This window comes from Sceloporus undulatus, chromosome 8 (assembly GCF_019175285.1).
Source record: "Sceloporus undulatus isolate JIND9_A2432 ecotype Alabama chromosome 8, SceUnd_v1.1, whole genome shotgun sequence".
In the NCBI taxonomy this organism is placed as follows: Eukaryota; Metazoa; Chordata; class Lepidosauria; order Squamata; family Phrynosomatidae; genus Sceloporus; species Sceloporus undulatus.
The window spans coordinates 3,057,294-3,079,917 of record NC_056529.1 but is presented as its reverse complement, the minus strand read 5'-3'; the positions used below and the strand labels follow the sequence as shown (position 1 = coordinate 3,079,917).

At 47.4% G+C, this 22,624-nt stretch overlaps 3 protein-coding genes across 5 annotated transcripts in view; 2 read left to right on the top strand and 1 right to left on the bottom strand.

Moving 5' to 3' along the window:
• Positions 1 to 15,224, top strand: part of BCAR1 (BCAR1 scaffold protein, Cas family member) — a 29,916-nt gene extending 14,692 nt beyond the window's left edge. For 2 of the 3 annotated variants that reach the window (XM_042480733.1, XM_042480732.1), the window contains 6 exons: positions 1,675 to 2,340; positions 10,013 to 10,159; positions 10,748 to 10,855; positions 11,051 to 12,208; positions 13,388 to 13,477; positions 14,352 to 15,224. In XM_042480733.1, coding sequence (XP_042336667.1) covers positions 1,675 to 2,340; positions 10,013 to 10,159; positions 10,748 to 10,855; positions 11,051 to 12,208; positions 13,388 to 13,477; positions 14,352 to 14,876 — 2,694 coding nt within the window. In that variant the 3' untranslated portion in view covers positions 14,877 to 15,224. Of the gene's footprint in view, positions 1 to 855; positions 1,501 to 1,674; positions 2,341 to 10,012; positions 10,160 to 10,747; positions 10,856 to 11,050; positions 12,209 to 13,387; positions 13,478 to 14,351 lie in introns of those variants that run through there. The other variant, XM_042480734.1, reaches the window with a different exon arrangement.
• Positions 15,225 to 15,326: 102 nt separating this feature from the next.
• On the bottom strand, positions 15,327 to 19,260 carry LOC121937507 (chymotrypsinogen B2-like). Its single transcript, XM_042480735.1, has 7 exons — positions 19,068 to 19,260; positions 18,678 to 18,781; positions 18,201 to 18,280; positions 17,295 to 17,373; positions 16,902 to 17,082; positions 16,316 to 16,449; positions 15,327 to 15,780 (listed from the first exon to the last, which is right to left on the bottom strand). The coding sequence occupies exons 1-7, from the start codon at positions 19,258 to 19,260 to the stop codon at positions 15,619 to 15,621; spliced, it is 933 nt and encodes a 310-aa protein (XP_042336669.1). The 3' UTR covers positions 15,327 to 15,618.
• An 847-nt stretch (positions 19,261 to 20,107) lies between these two features.
• Positions 20,108 to 22,624, top strand: part of LOC121937508 (chymotrypsinogen 2-like) — a 4,291-nt gene continuing 1,774 nt past the window's right edge. Inside the window, exons 1-4 of the mRNA XM_042480737.1 lie at positions 20,108 to 20,222; positions 20,881 to 20,984; positions 21,701 to 21,780; positions 22,546 to 22,624. Coding sequence (XP_042336671.1) covers positions 20,171 to 20,222; positions 20,881 to 20,984; positions 21,701 to 21,780; positions 22,546 to 22,624 — 315 coding nt within the window. The 5' untranslated portion in view covers positions 20,108 to 20,170. The remainder of the gene's footprint in view (positions 20,223 to 20,880; positions 20,985 to 21,700; positions 21,781 to 22,545) is intronic.

The following is a 22,624-nucleotide window of genomic DNA, read 5'->3' as shown; positions in this document are numbered from 1 at the left end:
AGTAAAGCTACTCCTTTCCTTTCTTAGGGAATAAAAGGTCGTAGTCCAACAATCAAACCACTATGCCGCGTTTTATTGTTAAGTCGAAGATTACGTTTTGGTCAAAGGAATGCTTGTAAAAAAAAGAAGTTTAATTTGCTAGGTGGGTAAATTTGTATTTTATCCTTTAGCAAGATGCCAAAAGAGGACACAGAGCAAACTACTTTGTTTGGAGTCCTTGCCTCATCCTTAACATTGGGATTTTCTTTGAAAGTCTTTGAAAACTTCAGTTTTCACAAACTATTCCCATTGGAAAACATGGCATTTTTTGTGCAGAAAACTTTTTTTAAAAATAAAGAAATGCAAGGATCAGCTTTTTTAGCACAAAAAAGGCAGGTCTTCCTGCTAGCCAAAAGACCGAAGCACAGTGCTCTTGCTGGAGAAAACGTATTCTTGGGTCTCCTGGGAGGAAATGCAGAACAGGAAGCCTGAGCTTGACATAGCATTCAAAACCAATGTTAAGGATAGGACAAGGACTCCAAACAAAGCTCAGTGTCCTCTCCTGGCTTCTTGCTATGGAATAAAATGCAGATTTCCCTTCTGAGCAAATTGACTTCTTTTTTTTAAACAAGCATTCCTTTGACCAAAACTTAAAAATCTTTGACATAACAATAACTGTGTGACACAGCGGTTTGATTGTTGGACTATGACTCTGGACACCAGGGTTTGCTTCCCAGCTTGGTCATGTAATGCGCTGGGTGAACTTGGGCAAGTAAGCCTCAGATGACGGCAATGGCAAACCTCCTCTAAACAAACCTTGCCAAGAAAACCCCATGACAGGCCCTTCTTAGGGTTGCCATAAGTCAGAAATGACTCTTAATGCACATAACAACAAGTCCTTTGTGGCCATTATTTTTGTTTTCTTCAATCCCCAGCTCATTTCAGGATCTCAAGCTGGACACAAGGATTCCCAAAAATACCGCCAGATATTTTGGATTTCAGCTCCCTGAAACCCCAGCCAGCTTGGTCCACCTGGGAGCTGAAGTCCAAAACATCTGGAGGACCAAAGTTTGGGACTCACCTAGCTAGAGCATTCCCATCAGGTAGCCATCCAGCCTCTTTTTGAAGACCTCTAGGAGAACATGATGGTGATGATGATGGATGGCTGGAGCAGAGCTGGAAGATGTGACATTCAGGCGTCAAGGAAGCTGGCACCCCAATCTTCCTCCCCCGCATTCTTCTTCATGGCTTTAGATTAGAAACTTTTTGCCTCGAGGAAGCAAACTCTCACTCCCAGCTTGTCATAGTTCTGGGTGAGGCTCAAAGGGAATTCTCTAAGTGACTCAAAGCTTTGGCACGTCCTGCCCTGGAATGGGGTGAGGTGGCCAGCTTTATGTGAGATGGAAGGAAGGTTCTAGTCTCTGGACTGCAGGCTGGAAGACCCTTTCCATAAAGTGGGTTGGAGACGTTTAGCTTTCCCGCATCTAATGGATTTTGAATGCGTCACAATCTGGAAGCCAGGTGGGTGGAGAAATGTTTTGGGTTTTTTTTTATTTGCAGTTTTTGCACATTCATGGTAGTTCTTCACCCCAACCCCAACAAATGTGGAGGGAACACTATATTAAGATATCCTTTCCCATCCCCAGCAACCTGATGTGTTCTGAAACATTTTCTCTGTTTCTTCCCTCCTCCCAGAATGTGTTGGCCAAGGCCCTCTACGACAATGTGGCCGAATCTCCGGACGAACTCTCCTTCCGCAAAGGCGACATCATGACGGTGCTGGAGCGCAACACCCAAGGCCTGGATGGCTGGTGGCTCTGTTCGCTCCACGGGCGGCAGGGCATCGTCCCGGGGAACCGTCTCAAGATCCTGGTGGGCATGTACGACAAAAAGCATCTTCCAGGGACTGTTCAGGGGCAGAATCAGCCTTTGCCGCTCCACCAGCCACCGCCGCAGCCATTGCCCCCGCAGCCAGCAGGGCCGACAACTCTGGCTTATCCCCACCAAGGGGGCTACACACCGCTATCGCCCGCCTCTCAGTACACCTCTATGCACCCCTCTTATCTTCCCCAAGAAGACAATGTCTACCTAGTGCCAGCGCTGACCAAGGCCCAGGTGGCCAACCTCCATCAGGGCTCCTTGCCTGCAAGCCCCTTCCCACCAGGAAAACAGGCGTCCTCTTACCCAAAACAGAGCCCTCCGCAAGGCCAGGATGTGTACCAGGTGCCAGCTGGACCAGCTAGTCCACCTCAGGATGTTTATCAGGTGCCCCCGGCTCCCGCTGGGTTAGGGCAAGAGATCTACCAAGTGCCTCCTTCTCTGGATGGACGCGGCTGGGAGACGCCAAAGACTCAAGGGAAGGTAGGTCCAGCAACTGCCCATTGCAGCTTGTTGTTGTTGTTGTTGATTGAGTTGGAAGAGACCCCAAGGACCATCCTGTCAAACCCCCCTGCCATTCAGGAATGCATCGAGTACTCCCTGTGATAGATGTCCATCCAGCCTCTGTTTCAAAGCCTCCAAAGAAGGAGTCTCCAGGCAATATAATCCACTGTCGAACAGCAATTATGTCAGGAAGTTCTTTCTAATGTTTAAGTGGAACCTCTTTTCCTTTTTTCCTGTAGCTTGCGTCCATTTCTCCATGTCCCATTCTCTGGAGCAGCAGAAAACAGGCTTGCTGCATCCACAATATGACATCCCTTCAAAAACTTGAACAGGGCTATCATATCACCTCTTAACCTTCTCTTCTCCAGGCCAAAGACCCAGCTCCCCAAGTCTCTCCTCATAGGGCTTTATGGTTACCGGACCCGTCACCTTTTTAAAATGGAATCTCTTTTCCTCTTTCCCTGTTGTTTGAATCCATTTCTCCATGTCCTATTCTCTGGAGCAGCAGAAAACAAGCTTGCTCACTCCTCAATATGACACCCCTTCAAATATTTAAACAGGGCTATCATGTCACCCCTTAGCCTCCTCTTCCTCAGGCTAAACATACCCAGCTCCCTAAGCTGCTCTTTGGAGGGCTTATTGGTTACCAGACCTTTCACCATTTTGGTCACCCTCCTCTGGAAGCACTCCAGATTGTCAGCATCCTTTTTTAATTGTGGTGCCCAGAATTGGACACAATATTCCAAAGGGAATTCTCTTAAGAGGAACCTATCATGGAGTTTTCTGGGGATGAGAGTGTATGACTCACTCAAAGTGGGTCTTCATGGCTGAAGAGGGAATCAAACCCTATTCTTCAGAGTCATAGTCCAATGCTCAAACCACTACAGAACTCTGGCTCTCATGTGCATCCTAGTGAAATAACAACAACAACAACAACACTTTACTGTTGTTGTGCATGGTGCTTTGCAAAAGATAAACCTCTGCCCTGAGGGGTTTATTGCAATTTGACACATGGATTTGATGGTGGAAGAGAAAGGAAGGGGGAGGCCAGATAAAAGGGGGGATTAAATACATGCATTATCTCAATGTTGTATACTCATCTTAATTAAAGTAGTGAAAGAATATGCATTAGGTCAGCGACATACTCTTGGCCTTAATTAAAGTAAGGGATGGGAATGGGTGCCTTGGGCCAAAAGCTTAATAGCAAAGGTGCTTTTTGATGCAATTGCTTTCCTTTGTCTCTGCAAAGCTGTCTCTCTGGGGCAAAAGAAGGGAGTCAGATGCTCAAAGCCAGCAGCCAGGGCTGGTCCAAGCCATTTTGCTGCCTAAGTTGAAAACAGAAAATGGTGCCACAGAAACACACACAGAGAGACCTCATCAAATCTCTAAAGCTGGACAGGTTATTTTGGCAGCTGGGGAGAAAAAAACCCATAAGTATTTATTCGCTAGTCCTGGCAAGAAAAGTACTGTACAATGAATTTTTAAAGGTATGATAACAATGTGTTTTTTTAAAAAAATATGTCAACATTTGATGCTTTTTCATGGCACCCCAAACTGTGTTGCTTCATTCTGCCTAACTCATGTTAGGGCTGGTCCTCTCAGTGACTCTTTCCCTCACTTGGGGAAAAAAAAACACTCCACCCTGCTTTTAATTTGTTTATTTAATTAATTTTTGTTCCATCACTTCTCCAATATGGGACCGTCGGCGTATTTACAACACAGATTAAAACAGAGGTATTAATGGCTTCAGAGAGCCAAGGTAGTGCAGTGCTTTGAATGATGGACTAGGGCTGCATCTACACTGCAAACATAATGCAGTTTGACACTGCTTTCACCTTGATGGCTCAATGCTGTGAAATCCTGGGATTTGTAGTTTGTTGTGTGACACCAGAGCCAGTGTGATTCAGATGCTTAAAAAGCCAATACTTTTAGATTGCATCAATATGAGTGTAGTGTCTAAACTAAGGGAAGTAATAGTACCCCTCTATTTTGCTTTGGTCAGTACTCACTTGGAATACTTTGGATCCCTGCAGGGCCAAAGCATCCCAGGTGCATTCGGTTGTAGCCACAGGTAGCAAAGGATTTTGGGATGCCATTGGAGAGCAAGCGTAGAATCATAGAGTTGGAAGAGACCCCAAGGGCCATCCAATCCAATCCCATTCTGCCATGCAGGAACACAGAATCAAAGCACCCTGGCCCTGACAGATGGCCATCCAGACTCAAACAGTTCTTACTCTCAGGAAGTTCTTCCTACTGTTGAGCTGGAATCTCTGTAGTTTGCATCCATTGGTCCTATTCTCAGGAGCAGCAGAAAACACACTTGCTTCATCCTCAACATGACACCCCTTCAAATACTTAAACAGGGCTATCATGTCATCCTTTAACTTTCTCTTCTTCAGCCTAAACATCCCCAGCTCCCTAAGTCCCTCCGCATAAGGCATGGTTTCCAGACCCTTCACCATTTTGGTCGCCTTCCTCCGGACACACGCTCCAGCTTCTCAACACCCTTTTTGAATTGCGGGGCCCAGAACTGCACGTGTGGTGGCTTTGGTCTGCCATCCTGTTTGCAACATGGGACCCCGTTTGTTGGCACCGGTGACACTACCCCTATGCCAAACAGAGACCCTTCTTTATCTCCCCTTTCCCCAGTCCACCCTTAATAGGAGCGGTTGCATTTGGACAAAAACCCCGAACACTGGTGCCTTGGCTGCTCTTGCCGAGAGCTCTCCAGGCAAGACTCCCACCAAAGGCTGGCTTTAATGCAGCAATTTAGTGCAGAAATGCCACAGAGGCAGCATTAGCAGATGGCCAAGGGTTGAACTGACCCAGCAAAAGGTGGAGAGGGTGGTGGTCTGCATTGGCTGGGTTGTGTTAGAGGATGGGGGTGTTGGTTGGTGTTGCTGCAGGCCACTGGGAGAGGTTTCCTGTACATCCCTGGGAAAGGAAATGACCTCCCTTTGGGTCTGAGGCCTCCCTATCCATCCTGAAGAGGCCAGTGGCTAGATAAAGTTTGGAGTGGAGGGGTGTCTTTGCAGGGAGAGGGATTCATTCCTGCTTCCATGGGATGCTTTTGCCAAATCTGGGAGGAAACAGGGGCACCCCTTGAATTAGACACCTCTTGCATAGTTCTGTAAAATGCACAGATTTCCTCCTGATTTCCAAATGCAAACACACTTTTGTTTGTTGTTGTTGTTGTGTGCCTCTAAGTCGTTTCTGATGTATGGGTCCAAAACACGCTGCGGAAATAATCCAGTTTGAGCCTTCCCTGGCTCAGTACTAGGAAACCTGGGGAACTGTGGTTTATTGTTCGCACCAGAGCTCTCTGGCAGAGAAGGCTCAACGTCGCACCAAACCCTAGTTCCCAGGATTCCCTAGAGTTAAACCAAAGCAGTTAAAAGTGGTCTCAAACTGGGTTGTTACTGCAGTGTGTTTTGGACCACGGAGATCCCAAAGCAAGCCTATAGTGGGGGGTTTTGGAAGGTTTCTTCAGAGGGGATTTACCATTGCTTTCCTCTGAGGCTGAGAGTGTGTGACGTGGATTCGAACCCTGCTCCCCTAGCATCATAGTCCAACACTCAAACCACTGCACAGACATACGTTGACACACACATATCTACTTTCCCAGTGGCTGCCTCTGTGTGTGTTTTTCCTCTCTGGATCTGCTTTTGCTGCCTGACCTTGAAAGCTGGTAGAAACGATTTGGAAAGCTTGCTCCGGCTTGGAGCGCGGCCAAAGCTGCCTGCCTGCCTGCCAGGTTCCTGCCTGTCCCTCCCTCTCTTGACTGTGTTTGCTTTTCCTGCCTTTGAGGACAGGCCAGAGGACATCTGTGGGGTGTGTAGATGGTGTGCATAGGGTGCGGTGGGAGGGTGACATACATCCAGGTTAGTGCCACACCAGCAACAGTGGCTACAGTTAGCGCTTTAACCCAACCGTGGCTTGGAGAGTTTGCACAGCAATTGCTTTTCAAGAAGCAGTTGCAGCTCCAGCTGCAATGCCTCACTCTGCCCAGTTGCTAAGGCTGCATCTGCACTGCAGAAATAATGCAGTTTGAGACCGCTTAAACTGCCATGGTTCCATTCTGTGAGATCCTGGGATTTGTAATTCGTGGTGGCACCAGAGTACTGTAACTAAAGTAGTTGATGTGTTAGTTGTCTTTTTTGGCTGGAGAGAAGTTGAAGGCGCAAAGCTGCTGGTCTGTGGTGTTAAATATACAGTCAGCGCTCCACATTTGCAGATTTGATCATTCCCAGATTTGATTAATATGTTCTCTCTAGGAATCTCTGACTCCTCCAGCACAACTTTGTGGTCAAATTCCATTAAGGGTAGTGCTGGAGGACCCTAGAGAGGTTCCTAGAGAGAACACTTCTCTAGGCATGTGTAGGTCCTCCAGCACAATGCTATGGTCAACTTCTGGCACATGTTGATCATAGAGTTGCATCGAAGGACCTACAAATACCTAGAGAAGTGTTCTCTCCGGTAAACAAAAAAAGAATAATGGTTTTGTTATTTGTGGTTTTTCTACTTTCACGGGAGTCTTGTGCATCTAAACGCATTGAATGTGGAGGGCCACTGTATCCTCTTCTGGTCTACTTTGCAGTTGTCTCGGTACATAACAACATTGTGAGCCAGCACTTGAACCGTGTAATGTTCCTCCTCCACTTTTTATCAAGGCCACCCTTCCCTATAATGCTAAAAATAAGGGTCTGACTATGGCTGCAGAAATAATGCAGTTTGACACTGCATTATTTCTGCACTGTAGATATAATGCAGTTTGACACCACTTTTAGTGCTGTAGTTCCATCCTGTAGGATCCTGGGATTTGCAGTTTGACAAGGTCTTGAGCCTTCTCTGCCGAAGAGGGCTGGTGCCCCACAAAACTGCAAATCCCAGGATTTCTTAGACAATTAAAGTGGTGTCAAACTGCATTAATTCTGCAGCGTGCACCACAAAAAAAAGATAAAGTTATTCCTTGCTATGTTACAGTTATAAAGCAATGCATTTATATTTGAGTTAACTGCAGAAAGGAACGAATGACAAGTATGAACTCAATTGTTTGTAATGCTTTCGCAGCAAAGGTTTGGACCCAGTGGGCACTGTACTCCCTTTTCAAGTAAGTACCCTTTCTCTCTGCCATTTTGGTCGCGGGTGAAGCGACAGATCTTCCCCTTGTCCCTCGCGGGTGAAAGAAATTGGAAGGGACACAGTCGTCTCTGTGTCCCTTTGCAGCTCCAGCTCTTGAGGTGGCACATCGCCACAAGCCATGAAAATTTCGTTGCGGAACGGCGCTTAAATGGGGGAAATGACACAGGCGACTTTATGTGGCTGTTAAAGCTTTTTTATTTGGCACGCAAAGGCGAGCAAGAACCCAGTTCCCTGTTTAACGGGTGTCCTCCTTTGACCCTCATTTTTCTGGATAATATGATTATTTACAGTCGTCCCCCCACCCGCTATGCCTATGTAAATATATATATATATATCTGCCAATGCAGGTAACACTTCATTCCTCTGATGACAGTCCGGTCTCTGAATTTATGCTGCTGTGGTTTGTTCCTTAATTTCTAAGGTGCCCTCAGACATCCTTGGTTGTTTGTAATAGAACAGGTTAGTTGTGTTACTTGTGCAATCTGCCATTGCTTGGAGGAAAGGAATTAATATACGGTTGCCCCTCCGTCTGCTTACTCGCGAGGAGCAAACGGTGGGAGTTAAAATGGGCCCCCATTCAAGCCTATGGGGCTTGAATATCTGCAAGTTTCTGTTTTCGCGGAGGATCCGCAACAGATCCCCTGCAAAAACAAAGGACTAACTGTAATTCAGGCAATCCTATTTGCAACTATGAGAGACATAGAGGTTTGAGTGTTGGACTGTGACTCTGGAGACCAGGGTTCGATTCCTGGCTCCATGATTAAACTCACTGGGTGACCTGGGACAAGTCACACTCTCCCAGTCTCAGGGGAAGGCAATGGCAAACCACCTCTAAACAAATTTTGCCAAGAAAAAAAACCCATGATAGGTTTACCATAAAGCTGCAATGAATCTGAAATTACTTGAAGACACACAGCGACAACAATTTGCAATTGTATGGTTTGAGGAGGAGACTTGAGGTTGCATTGCAGGTGAGAGAGGGAATAATTTGGATTTCTTGTTATGTGTTTTTGAGTCAGGTTTGACTTTGGCGACTCTCTGAACCAGAGACCTCCCTGACTGCTACCATTTGCAGGTCCATTTGGAAGTCTTTGGGGGACCATGTTGTTGTTGTGTGCCTTCAAATCATTTCCAAGTTATGGCAATCCTATACTGTATTGTGCTCTCTCTCTCTCTGTGTGTGTGTGTATCTGTATCTGCAAATGCGCATGCAGGACACATGAAACCTGACTTGCAATGTGCCTCTTTTTCTGGACTTGGCTGGGTCCATGCATCCGAGGCCTCTGCAAATCAGCAACAGCCGGGAAGGCGGCCCCTGACTGCAGTCTCCCTCATCCCCCCCTCTTTCTGCGAGGGAATGAGCATTCATTGTGCTTCTCTGTCTCCACTCCAAGCCCCGCGTGCGTTTGCTCAGATCCAGGAATAGAACATGATGTCATCCCTGCCTTCCCTGGAGATGTGGCTCCTGCTGCCGCAAGTTGCCCAGAGTTTCCTCCCCATCATCAGGCACTTGCGTGGTTGGCATCACCCTCTGTCGGAGGATGGATTAAATGCACCCTGCGTGATAGTTACTCTTGTGTGCTTTCAAGTCCTCCCCAACTTATGGCAACCCTAAAGCGAACCTGGCTATGTCTTTGAACTCAGCATGGTGTAGTGGTTGGAGCAAGGAGTGATTTTTTGGGCCCTTTTCCGTATAATCCAAGGCACCTTCATGCCAAGTGGGTTGTCTTTGTACCAGAACATGAATAGAAACTCAAAGGAATAACACAGGGGATACAAAACAACAGAAGCCTATAGTCAACACATTACTAAAGATCAGAACTTTTAAGAGTGTATACAAGCAACGAACAGCTATATTCATAATGCATAACACTTGCAAATATATATATAAATATATAGCCGCTGCTCCTTTTTGCAGGGGATCTGTTCCGGACCCCCTCACGAAAATGGAGTTTTGCTTATATTTAAGCTCCATTGGCTTGAATATAGGCGTGCGTGCATGGAGGCATGACATGGGCACGCGCCCCATTAATTCCCCCTCTTCGTCCCTCATGCATAAGTGAGGGATGCAAGTCTGAGAACTGCAAGAATGGAGGGGGGACTAAGTGTACAGCCAAATAACAAATTATAAAACAATACTGATACATAGTCCTGAAGTCAGGTATGGAATTCCTCGATGAAAGCTGGAACCATATAAATATCCAAGTCTGTCCAGACGTCCATGTGAAAAGGACAAGCAAGCAAAATATAATCCAAGAGCTGCTTGCCACCAAAGAGCTGTTTTGTATTCCCTGTGTTGCTCGCAGTATTATTTACTGTCCTGTTAACACTTCTTCTATTATCTGTTTGGAGTTTTATTGTCCCCTGTGGTTTTCTGTTGGCGTTTTGCTTATTCAGAGGAGACACTCTTGTTTCATGTTGTGTGTTTATATCGCAGCCATGGTCCAGCTAGTTTTTTACATGTCTCCAGCCCAGCAAACTCACAGGTGCCTTTTCTCTTTTTGTGCAGGTGGTAGTCCCCACACGCGTGGGGCAGGTGTACGTCTATGACTCCCCCAAAGCGGAGAAGGATGAGTATGACGTCCCACGCCACCTTCAAGAGATCTACGACGTCCCTCCGACACGGGCCCTGCTGGTGAACCAGTCCAGCCAGGAGGTCAGTGGTCTCTAGGGATGGCACAAGGGGCAAAGGAGGTCCGGCCTGAGGTTGGGTACATGCAGGAGCAAACCTCTCTGCTTCACAGTCAGTAGCCCAGGAGATCTAGTAGTTGCATTCACACAGTCAGAGTACTGAGGCTAATTGATGAAGCAGGATAGATGAATTGTATGTACAGCATTAGGCAGCAAGTTTGGTGTGTACAGCTCCATTTAGAGATCTTTGGGGCTCTTATTGTGGTTGTGCATCTTCACATTATTTCCAACTTATGGCGGCCCTAAGCAGGGGAGGATCTAGTACAGGGTTTTCTTGACAAGATTCCTTCAAGAGGCAGAGGGCTGCCACCATTGCCTTCCTCTGAAGCTGAGAGAATGTGACTTGCCCAAAGTTATCCAGTGGGTATCCATGGCTAAGTAGCCACGGGCTGCTTCTATGCTGCAGAATTAATGCAGCTTGACACTGGTTTAATTGCCAAGCCTCAGTGCTATAGAATTTGGGGATTTGTAGTTTTGTGAGCTATTTAGCCTGTGTGTGTTTTTATTGCAAAAATCTGTATCATCACAGATTCTTCCTCTTCCTTTTCACTAGGTGTACGACACCCCTCCCATGTTGGCCAAGGGCCCCAACAGCAGGGATCTGGCTCATTCCCAGGAGATTTATGATGTGCCCCCCAGTGTGGAGAAAGGTCTGCAGATGGTGAGTGGGGGGAAGACGCATGGTTTGTGCAGAGGCAGGGGCTGGGGGATGGCTGCGGCACTTATTCTGGGTAGTGTTTTGGAAAACTGAAATTCTGCAGTGAGGCTTGACTTTATGGGTATGGTGTTTGGGAGATTTAGCTCTGTGATGCCGCCATAGAAGCATGCTTTTCTTGTTTTGTGATTCCCCTCCCAGGTGTACGACATCCCCCCCTCGGTTAGCAAGGATGTCCCAGACGGTCCAACACGGGAGGAGACGTATGATGTGCCCCCCGTCTTCTGCAAAGCCAAGCCCTTTGACCCTTCAAGGCACCCACTCATCCTTGCCCAACCAGGGTTGCCACCGGTAGAGCCTTACTTGCCCGAAGATGTCTATGACGTGCCTCCGGCGGCGGCGGTGATAGCCACGAGCAAAGCCATCCCTGATACCCAGGAGATCTATGATGTGCCTCCCGGCCTGAGGAAAGTGGCCTCGTGCCAAGAGGTCTACGATGTGCCCCGTGAACTCCCGGTGGGCAGCAAGGATGGGGAAGGCGACTACATTTACGACGTGCCACCTCAGGTGGACCGGGAGGGCAAGCCGGGCGAGGGCAAGCGCCTCTCGGCCTCCAGCACCGGCAGCAACCGCAGCAACCTTTCCAGCTCCTCTCTGGACACTGTGCCGGTCAAGGAAGCCACTGAGAAGGAGCTCCATCTTGACCAGGACGTTGCAATGGAGACGCTGGCCCGGCTCCAGAGCAATGTCGGCACAGCTGTCTCCTACCTCATGTCCTTCATTAGTAGCAACTGGCGCAGCCCCGAGCAGATGGAGACTCAAACGACCCAGATCCGAGGGGCAGTCGAGAGCATCAAGGGGGCACTCAGGGAACTGTTAGAGTTTGCGCGAGGAGCTGTCAGCAACGCTGCGCAGGCGTCCGACCGCTCCCTCTACGCCAAGCTGAGCAAACAGGTGCAGAAGATGGAGGAGGTATACCAGGCACTGCTCAGGCACAGCCAGGCCTTGGACAGCTGCGGCTGGGCATCCTCTGCCCTGGTGCCCACCAAGCCTGGCTCCCTGGATGACCTGGAGCACTTGGTCATGTACTCAAGGGGAGTGCCAGATGACACAAAGCAGCTGGCCTCCTTCCTTCATGGCAATGCCTCCTTGCTCTTCAGACGGACCAAGGCGCCCCCAGCCTCACTTGGGGATGGCGGACTCAGCCACCACGGCACAGCACCCACTGACAAGGCAAGCACCATCCAGTCCCGGCCTTTGCCCTCACCGCCCAAGTTTCTGGCCCAGGACTCGCCCGACGGGCAATACGAGAACAACGAGGGCGGCTGGATGGAAGATTATGACTACGTGCATCTACAGGTGGGGTTGGAAGCGGGGAGGAAGACCGTCATTTGTCAGTGAGGGGAGGGCAACATTTCGCACCATGCCCCTGTCAAAGGTGGCTTAGACTTAGGGCTGTGAGAACTGTTTGTGTGTTGCCATCTGAACAGATCAGGGAGGACTGTTGCTCGGATAGTACAGTGGATCCTTGTTGTCTGCTGGGGTTTGGTTCCAGAGCCCCCTGTGGATAGCAAAAGCCATGGATGCTCAATATAATATTTTCAAGCTGCGAATGATTGAGTCTGTGGATTAAAAAAATTGTGGATGTGGAGGGCTGGCTATACTTCAATTAATCAGTCAATCAAAGAATTATTAATAAAAATGGTTGTTAGTTCTTATCCTTTAGTTATAGCACCTTTGTCATGAGGACTGGTGCTTAACGCCATTTACAGATTAAAAGAGTGCAAGAAAAAAAACCTCATGTATCTAAAAACATACAAAAATCAATATTAAAATACAGGAAGCCCTCACATTTCGACACTCCATTATCTGATGACTCGCTCTTTCAATGCGTGTAAATTAAGGGCAAATTCTGTTAATTCAGCAAGGGATCCACTCTTTTGCCAGTTCTTCTTGCCTGCAGAGGATTGCTTGGGATGCTTGCAAAGGAAGATGAGCGGGGAGAAAAGGCGTCAGAGACTTCGTAAGCAGTGCATGCAGTCCCAAGCAAACCACCACAATATCCTCATATTCACTTCATGGGTCCTGCTTTTTTGACCAATTCCAGGTTCTACAGTGCTGTAGTCCCTAACCCATCAGATAATTGGGGGTTTCCTGTAGTAGTAAACTTTCGGTACAATTCAAACTGTTTAAAATAGGTGTGTTCTTAATCTTTTTTTATGCTATGGTCCCTTTTGGGGAGTCTTTTTGCTGAAAAACTGTTTTGAGAATAGCCAAGGAGAAGCTCTTCTCTTTCGACAGCATCATGGGACTGGAAATGTGAACGTTGCACCACTGAGGATTTTGGAGCTTTTGTTCAAATTACACTACTTGGTCTTCATTGTCTTTTTCTGGTTGTCATAGAGGTTAGTTGGGTGGTGTAAGTGAAGGACCATCCTCCATGTTGTTGGCTGTCCACAGAAGTGAAACCAGGTTCCTTTTGTTGTATGTTCTGCATCTTAAGCATCCTCCTAATTACTTTTCTGTTTTCTAAACCAGGGAAAGGAGGAGTTTGAGAAGACCCAGAAAGAGCTCCTGGAGAGAGGCAATATCATCCGGCAAGGAAAAGGACAGCTGGAGCAGCAACAGGTCAGTAGTGTGGACTCTCCAGTTAGTGGCATAGGCAAGGTGCCCATTTAGACCTACAAAGCCCTAAACAGAATGGGCCCATGGTACCTGAAAGATTGCCTCCTCCCATACGAGCCTGAAAAAGATTTGAGCTTGTCAAAAAAAGGCCTTGGTATGTAGCCCAAAACCTTGTGAAGTTAGTTTGGTGGGTACACATAACAAGGTCTTCTCCTCCCAAGGAAATTAGCTTGGCTTTACATCTTTTGAGCTTCCCAAAAAGTGATGCTGAACATCACCTTTAATATTTAAAATTGGTCTGTTTTAGCTGCAAATTGTAATTTAGGATTATTTTTAGACAGTTTTTAAAAGTATTTTAATGGATTTTTAAAAAATGTTTTATCTTTGTACTGTTTAATTGTTTTTATTTGTTCATCGCTTCCAGAGCCCTTGTAAGCAGGGAAGTGATGTAGAAATATCTTAGATAAATCATAACTAAATAATATTTATTGTTTTATGTTTTAAGTTGTTAAAACTTCTTGAATAGAGTTTGTTTGTATGCCAGGATATAAATATTATACAGGTTGAGACTCCTTTATAGGGATTCCAAAATCTGAAATATTCCAAAATTGTGCGCATGGGGGGATGAGATAGTGACAGCTTTGCATTATGTACATGCAACTGTTCCAAAATCTGTAAAAATCCAAGTCCCAAACATTTCAGATAAGAGAGACTCAATCTGTAATAAATGAAGACATAAATAAAGCCTAAGGAAAGCCAGCCTGGCACTGCACTTTTCTAAGGTGATCGGTGGGGAAAAAGAGGCCAGGTGGTTGTTGCGTGTATGTGTAATGTATATTCTACTTCATGTGCCATTTTGTGTGTTTTGTGCCCTTAGTTGAAGCAGTTTGAACGTCTGGAGCAAGAGGTCACGCGTCCTATCGACAATGACCTGTCCAACTGGACCCCACCCCAACACTACGCTCATGTCCAGGGGGGCATTGGTGGCACCACCCGGTGCCCTTCTGACCGGCAGCTGCTACTGTTCTACTTAGAGCAATGTGAGGCCAACCTGACCACGCTGACCAACGCCGTGGACGCCTTCTTCACAGCCGTCAGCACCAACCAACCACCCAAGATCTTTGTGGCCCACAGCAAGTTCGTCATCCTGAGCGCCCACAAGCTGGTCTTCATTGGGGACACTCTCGCGCGCCAGGCCAAGGACCAAACCGTGCGCCACAAGGTCACCCACTACAGCAACCTTCTTTGTGACATGCTCAAAGAGATTGTGGCCACCACCAAGACTGCTGCGCTCCAGTACCCTTCCCCTGCAGCCGCCAAAGACATGGTGGAACGGGTCCACGACTTGGCCAACAGCACGCAGCAGTTCCGGATGGCACTGGGGCAGCTGGCAGCCATGTGAAGTAGCCCATCTTAAAGGGGAGAAGGTTTATTGGGAAACCATCCCCTATAAATGGACTGTAAATACTTCGCCGGACTGCTGTAGGACAGAGCCTTGGGGAGGAAGATGAGGGTCCCTTCCTCTCTCATTTCCTCTCAGAGATGGTCTGCAGTCAGAGACTTCTGTGCCAGATAGGTCTGGATCTGGGCCCGTTTATGTGACCAACAAGGGAGAACATTATAGGGTCCCAAGGGCATCCGGAGATGGTAGCAAAAAGACAAATTATTTTTTCCCCTGCAGTTTGATTCTGAAATTGTTTGGCTAATGGGCACTATTTAAATCAAATAAAGAAACATAGAATCCAAGCAAGGCAGGGGTAATGGAGGAAGTCCTCCAATGTGTCTGTTTGCTTAATAACATTACCAGGGTCTGTCCTGTTGGTCATCCATACATCTCAGGTTTGGTGTTGAAATCTGCCTTGTCGGTCATCCTGCATCTCAGGTTAGGTGCTGAAATCTCAAAATCTGGGACAGTCCTTAACCTGGGAACCCTATTCATAATGGTGCTCAAAACAGTAAGTACCCAGGGATTGGTGGTATCCGAGAAACATGCATGAAGAAATGGGTTCTCTCTCACACACTGTGAAGCACAGGCCCAAGATTATTTCATGTGGTGTGGTGTTCACAAAGCAAAAAAACCCAGGACGCAGGCCATGAGGAAGAAACTGTTTTTTATTTTTCACCTGGCAAACTCAATTGGCCACTCAGTTGTTGGCCATTGTTTCCTCAGCCCAGTCACGGAGGCGGCTGACGCGAGCGTAGACAGCTGGGGTGGTGATGGAGCAGCGGCTGCTTCCCCAAGAGACAATGCCCACCAGCTTCCAAACGCCATCTTGCTGGCACACCAGAGGACCGCCAGAGTCACCCTGTAAACACAAAAACAGGTGTGGGCTATTGCACAGGGCCCAGTTCATAAAACAAAAATTGGGCCGAAATGAACCACTTTAGCCTTTGTGTGTGTGTGTGTGTGTGTGTGTGTGTGTGTGTGATGCATAACAATGTTCTTCCAAGGTTGCCTCCTTGGTAGCTTTATAGAATATATTGTACAATTTTCTTTAACTATTTTGTGCATGAAACAAAGTTTGTGCACACCGAACCATCCGAAAGCAAAGGTGTCACTGTCTCAGCCACCCATGAAAAAAAAAGTTGGTTTCTGGAATATTTTGGAATTCAGGATAAGGGAGACTTGACCTTTAATGGGGCAACTTTCTTTTCAAACAGTGCATCAAGTGACAAACACTGTAATGAGTAATAGGAACTATGGTGTTCCTTTTTAAAAAGTAACTTTCCATGCCTTGCTTGTGGGTGCCAACCTGCTTCTGTTGACCAAATAGCAATGATCAGGGCAATGGGGGAAATTCAGGGGTTAGGGGTGCATTGGGTATAATGGAGTTCACTCACCATGCAAGAAGAGGAGCCAGCTGCCCCTGCACAGATCATCAAGTCTGAGATGTTGTCACCCCAGGATTCCTTGCATTTCTCATTGGAAAGAAGGGGCAGAGCTGTTTGCTGCAGTTTGCTGGGGGTGGTGAATGCTGCGGGAGACAAGACAGACCAGTAACTGACATCGCCCCTAGCATGCCCACTGCCATCACTGCTGGCTTGGAAGACAATCCCAAACCCTCCAAGATGCCCTCCAACTGTGTCTATTCTTCCTTCCTTGTTGTCTTGGGCTGCATCCACACTGGAGAAATAACCTGGTTTGGCACTGCTTTAACTGCCTTGGCTCAGGGCTATGGAATTCTGGGAGTTGGAGTTTGTTGTGGGCTCAGAGTGGAGCAGAGCCCATCCAAGTCTCCCATCCAAGTCTTATTTGTGTTTTTTCTACATTCATGGGGGTCTTGAGCCCCTAACCCCAGTGAACGTGGAGGGCCCATTGTCCACACATCTCCTCGTCCTGTTTCTGTTCAACTTAGAGTCCAAAAGGAACCCTCACTCATATCCCAGCATTTATCCTGTGCTTGGCAAGACCCCAGCCAAGACCCACCATTGTAGCGCGTCTTGCCCCATCCGCTGGTGGCGCAGAGGTCTCCGCTCTTGAACCCATCCACAACATCGGTGAGGCAGACGGGGGACACGGTGTCGGTCAGCTCCGCAGGGGTAGCCAGTTTGATGAGGGCGATGTCATTGTTGATGGCCACAGGGTCCCATTCGGGGTGAGTGAAGACCTGGAGGACAAGAGAGAGAAAGAGAGAAGGCCAACAACAAGAGTGGGGCAGTTAATGAATGAGTCCCACAGACGGAACAGAGTTGGTTCAAACTTCACTAATTCTGCAGTGTAGATGGAGCCTTAGTTTAGGGGCTTCACTGTGGCTGCTTTCTCCAAGGGTCCCCTGACATCCCAGACACAGTGCAACTTTCTTCTAGCTCCTTCACTCACCTTCTCGATGGACAGCTTCTGTACCTTCTCCGCGGAGGAGCTGCGGTCATGCTCGCCAAGCACCACGACGTTGGAGGTCCTGGAAAAAGCAACAAAAGGCTGTGATCTGGTGGCCCTAGATAAAAATGCTGTGTCGGGATGTGCATAAACTTCTACACCCAGAGGTTACAGAAGCTGTTTAGCTTTCTGGAAAAGGAGCCAAGGTTTTGCAAGGTCTTCGTGCAAAATCCTAAATCTATTTAGCAGTGTAAGTTTAGTTAAGTTTATCTTCTAAGGCAACTCAGATTTTGCAAGATCTTCTTCATCTTATACCATTTTAATAAGCTGACAGAAGAATCCACTTGGCAAGTGGTTTCCCCTTCATATAGCACCTCTGCTTTTGTTATATTCACATTGACTGCTGATATTTGGGGGCCTTTCTTTACCATAAAGGTGCCTAAACCACATTTTATCTCAACACGATGAGCCTAGAAACATAGTTCTGCTGCAATATGCAGTCCCCAAATAAAGAAAAATGGAGGGATTTGCCAAGAGGCCAGTGAAGCCATTGGAGATCTGCTTTTTCATTAAAATGCAACCCTTCTGTGCAACATACATGTGCTATGCCTTCATGTCACCTGTCAGTTTATGGTGACCCCATGGATTTCATGGGGTTTTCTTAGGCAAGGAATACTCAAGAAATGGTTTTGCAATTTCCTTCCTCTGGAATGTAGCCTACAGCTCCTGGTATTCACTAGTGGTCTCCCATCCAAATCTCAGTTTCCAAGATCAGACATGATCTGGTCCCTTTAGGAAGGTATTTAGGTCTATATGGCCTCAGCTATACGATGTCCTAGCTCTGCATACTCTGCCCTCACCCTCCCTTTTAATATCCCCCAAACAACCAGGGCAGGGCTATGTACTCACGTCACCCCGCAATGAGCAGCGGTCACAACCCAGTTCTCGCTCACAAGGGATCCGCCACAGAAGTGCCACCCGGATTTCTCCTGCAAGAGAGGCCCACAGAAGGAAGTGGTGTGAGACCTGGACAGATCGGGATCAGGTACAGCACAGCTGGGAATTGTATGCCTTCAGGGCCCTCAACAACAGAGTGCGACCCTTGAAACCCTCATTGACCAGCCCAAACTCCAAGCACCTCGGCGTTTTGCTTTTGTTTTTTGGACCCCAAACCCATAAACCTTGAAAAGGTTTAAAAACAGAAACCTATCCTCCCAAATTGGTTAAGCTGTGCGGCAAAGAGAGAGCATTTTCTGCACATGATCAGAGCCACTGTGGCCTCTTTACAGTGATTCCATTTTGCAAGGGACCAAAACAAAATCCCACAAAACTGAAAGAGGAGCTGCCAATTGACAAGCAAATGCATTTCCTAAACACGACTGTTACCTGCAAGGAAGCCTGCCAGGGCCACGATCCAGGCACTGCCTCCTCTCCATTGACAATGCGGGTCAAGCCGCTGAGGACGGGTTGGATCTTGGGGACGCCGCAGCCTAGGGACAACAATGAGGCCAACATCCCCATCAATTTATTTTATTTATCACATTTATATCTCACTAGCAGAGGATTTCAAGCATCTCAATTAAGCTACAAATCTTGCAATTTCAAAAGCCATAGCAGTAAAGATGGGATTGAACCAGTATCTGTGTGTAATGCAGATGCACGGATTAATACCTCTTGCAAGCGACTGCCATCAGACCATGCCTAGATACTCCAACCATGGGAAGACCTGATGTCTTCCAGGACAGAGCCCCAAATTGGGAGCCGGTGGAGTCTTACCTTGGGTGGCACTGAAAAGTGCAAGGCAGGATAAAAGCCACAGGGCAGCCATGCTGTTTCTGAGCACAAAGGTTTTGGAAGAAGTCCTGGTGGCTCCACCATTTTTATACTTGGCGCACAGAGCAAAGGTCGCCTGGGGCCAGTGGGCACCTGGGAAGAAGCACACCTGTCCTGCGATAACACGATCGAACATTGGCAGGAACGCGGGGTGGCACCTTCTTTGGGGTTATTTTTAGACAGATCACAGATGAATGGTTTCCAAGGGCCAGTCCAGAAGTGGTAGGATTTGGGGGCCTCCTTCCAATTCACCTTGGACTTTTTTGATTTTGCAGCTGGGAAGGAAACTTTTTCTACCTGGACTCAACTGTAGAGAATTCGTGCCATGCAATCTCTGCACCTTGCAGGCAGGTTTGCTAAGGCTGCAGGAGATGGGGGCCTTCCCGCCTCAATCCACCTGGGAGAGGTGGGAATAATAATAATAATAATAATAATAATAATAATAATAATAATAATAATACACTGTTTTTTTATCCTGTGAGAACACCTCTTTGACCATAAAGTTACGCTGCAGGAACTAGATTTTGCTCGGAGAGAACATATTAATGAAATCCGTGAATAATTGAATCCACAAAAGTCAAAGCCACAAAAATGGAGATCTAAATCATAGCCACACAGCGCACAGGACTTGCTATCGCACCCAGCTGTCCTTCTCTGTCGCTGTAATCTCAGGGGACACCTGGGTCACCTTCCTCTGAAGGCACACCTGGCTTTGGTCAGAGATTTCACAGCCACAGAGAATAGCACTTGGCACCCAACATAATATCTGTGCCATCAGACAATTTCCAATGGAAAACAAGAGCTAAAGGTAGCCACAGCAGCTACACCAGAAACCGGTCGTCCATCACCTGTGACTGCCCTTGTGCCAGGTCACCTGGATCCCAGCCATGGTCCCTCCAGAGTCCAGAGCCAGGCATCAAGGCCAGATAATAAGACGATGGAAAAACAGCCCCAGTTCACCCCCGCTTCCCCCTTCCAAGCCTTCCTGGGCCTCTATATAAAGACTTGCTGCTCTTCCATCAATCTGATTTCTTTGACAAGTCAAGATGGCACCCATCTGGCCCCTCTTCTGCCTGGCCTTCTTTAGCGCAGCCCATGGTGAGCTCCATAGGGTCTGTCTTTGATAGGACCGGGGCTACATCTACGGTCCAGAATTGATGCAATTTGACGCTGCTTTAACTGCCATGGCTCAGTGTTATGGAATTCTGGGATTTGTCATTTTGGGAGATATATAGATTTCTCTGTCAGAGAACCGTGGTCCCACATCAAAGTCCCAGTTTTAGCATAGGATGGAGCCATGACAGTTAAAGCGGTGTCAAAATGCATTAATTCTGCAGTGTGGCAGCAGCCTGGGAAAGGAACAGGTCACAGGGAGAAGGAGAAAGAGGCAACATTGACCACTCTTTTTCCTGGCTGAGAAAGGTAGCATTTTGTACCTGAGAAAGCCACCATTTTGTACCTGAGAAAGAAGCATCACACAAAGTGGCTTCTCCACTTGGAGCCAGGACAGGGAGGGGCAACATTTAGGTTTACTGATCTCTGTAAGTCCTGTGATTTCAGGTCTTCAGATAGTCTTGAGCTAGCAACCCTAGGACTCAACATGCTACATGCTACCATGAGCTACATGCTACCATGAGCAAACAGGTTATGGATCTTCATCCTTGTTGAGACCTGGCTGAGATTAAGCCCAGCTTGAAATTCTTTGGAATCCAAACCAAAGAATTTCTCTAGGTGTAAATGTCTACTTTCTTGGCAGGCTGTGGTGTCCCAGCCATCCATCCTGTCCTCAGTGGCTACGCACGGATTGTCAATGGAGAAGAAGCAGTGCCTGGATCATGGCCCTGGCAAGTCTCCCTGCAGGTAAAACCCAGTGTGTATGTTGCTTAGGCTGGGAGCTTGGGACTAGAGAGAGAGAGGCAATGAGGCAGGCAGGGCATACCATGAATTGTCTCTTTGTGCAATGTACATCATTTGCTTATGCCACCGTGAACTGTGATGATGATCACTGGCTTGGCAGATTAAACAATTCCATGGAAAATGATGATGATGATGATATATTTTACCTTCATCTCTGCATGGACTGCATGGCATTTTGCAAAATAAATAAATAAATTCCATGTAGAATTAAGTCCTACACTGCAAAGATTTTCACCCATATAGGATTCTCCTTGATATAGATAAACCCAACCATTTTTGAATGTTTACACATATTCAGTCCATTCCTCATTTTCACTGTGAAGTTGATGCTGTCGATCTTCACGTTATAAATCCCACATGAGATTATGAGGATTGATGATGATGAAGATGACGATGACAATGATGATTGCTGGCAGAAAAGAACGTCAGTGGTAGCGGATGCACCGATTCAGCCCACTTACGTCAGGATGAGACCCACTCATCATGTAGCTCTTGACTTCCCAGTGGAAAAAAAACAGGTTGGGAGGTCATTTTGGAAGTCCTAAGTGTTGGCTCAATCCAGTGTAAAGAGGACTAATGTTCTGCAAAGAGTGTGCTTTGAACATCGAAGCGACTTGGGATCCTTTTGAGCTTCTCACCTGTTCCCTTCCACCCCCCAGGACAGCACTGGCTTCCATTTCTGCGGAGGGTCTCTGATCAACGAAAACTGGGTGGTCACTGCTGCCCACTGCAACGTCAGGTAGGAGAGAGGCCACTCACCCAATGCGGTCCTTTTCTTGGAAGAGAGCTTCTGGGGCTCAAGATTACGAATGGATAAGGATGTTCTCAGAGGATTTCTCTTGCTTTAGTTAGGCTGGGCAGTGGTGGATTATGGCTTCCATATCAATGAGATGGTGAATCCAATTCAGGTTCTACCTCGAACCAAGAGATGCTATCCAAGGTACAGTGTTTCCTCTCCATGCGCTCAGTACCTTGGATATTGCCTTGTCTAAACCTCGAGACATCTTTCTGAATTCATGGCACAGGTGAGGTCTGAGTCAGAGGTGAGGTTTGAGTCAGACCTCAGCTCCGCCATGAATTCAGAAAGATGTCTTGACACTTAGCCAAGCCATCGTCCCCCAGCTTCTCCAATGCCACATCACTGTCCCATGCTATATCATCCTTCGGGGGACAGCAGTATTTGCCTACTCTGCAAGGTAGGGATGACCAAGATTATGTACGGGGAAACATTTTGGCCATTTTAATTGGTGGACATCCTATCGATGGGAGCCAGGGTGGTGCGGTGGTTAGACTATGACTCTGAAGACCAGGGTTTGAGTCCCATCTCAGCCATGAAACCCATTGGGTGACAATGGGCAAGTCACACTCTCTCAGCCTCAGAGGAAAGCAAAGGCAAACCCTCTCAGAGCAAATCGTGTCCATAGGGTCACTGTAAGTTAGAAACAACTTGAAGGCCTGCAGCAACAAATCCTATCAACATTCATAATTCCCTCTTCTTCTGCAGGACAAGCCACCGCGTGGTGCTGGGCGAATTCGACCAACGCAATTCCGGTGAAGACGTTCAGGTCCTAAAGATTGACCAA

Coding starts and splice junctions, on each gene's coding strand:
- LOC121937507 (XM_042480735.1), bottom strand. CDS start 19,260: ATGTTCGATCGTGTTATCGCAGGACAGGTGTGCTTCTTCCCAGGTGCC. Junction 18,782..19,067: donor ACTTTTCAGTGCCACCCAAG/GTAAGACTCCAC, acceptor TGTTGTCCCTAG/GCTGCGGCGTCCCCAAGATC. Junction 17,083..17,294: donor AGAAGCTGTCCATCGAGAAG/GTGAGTGAAGGA, acceptor CTTGTCCTCCAG/GTCTTCACTCACCCCGAATG.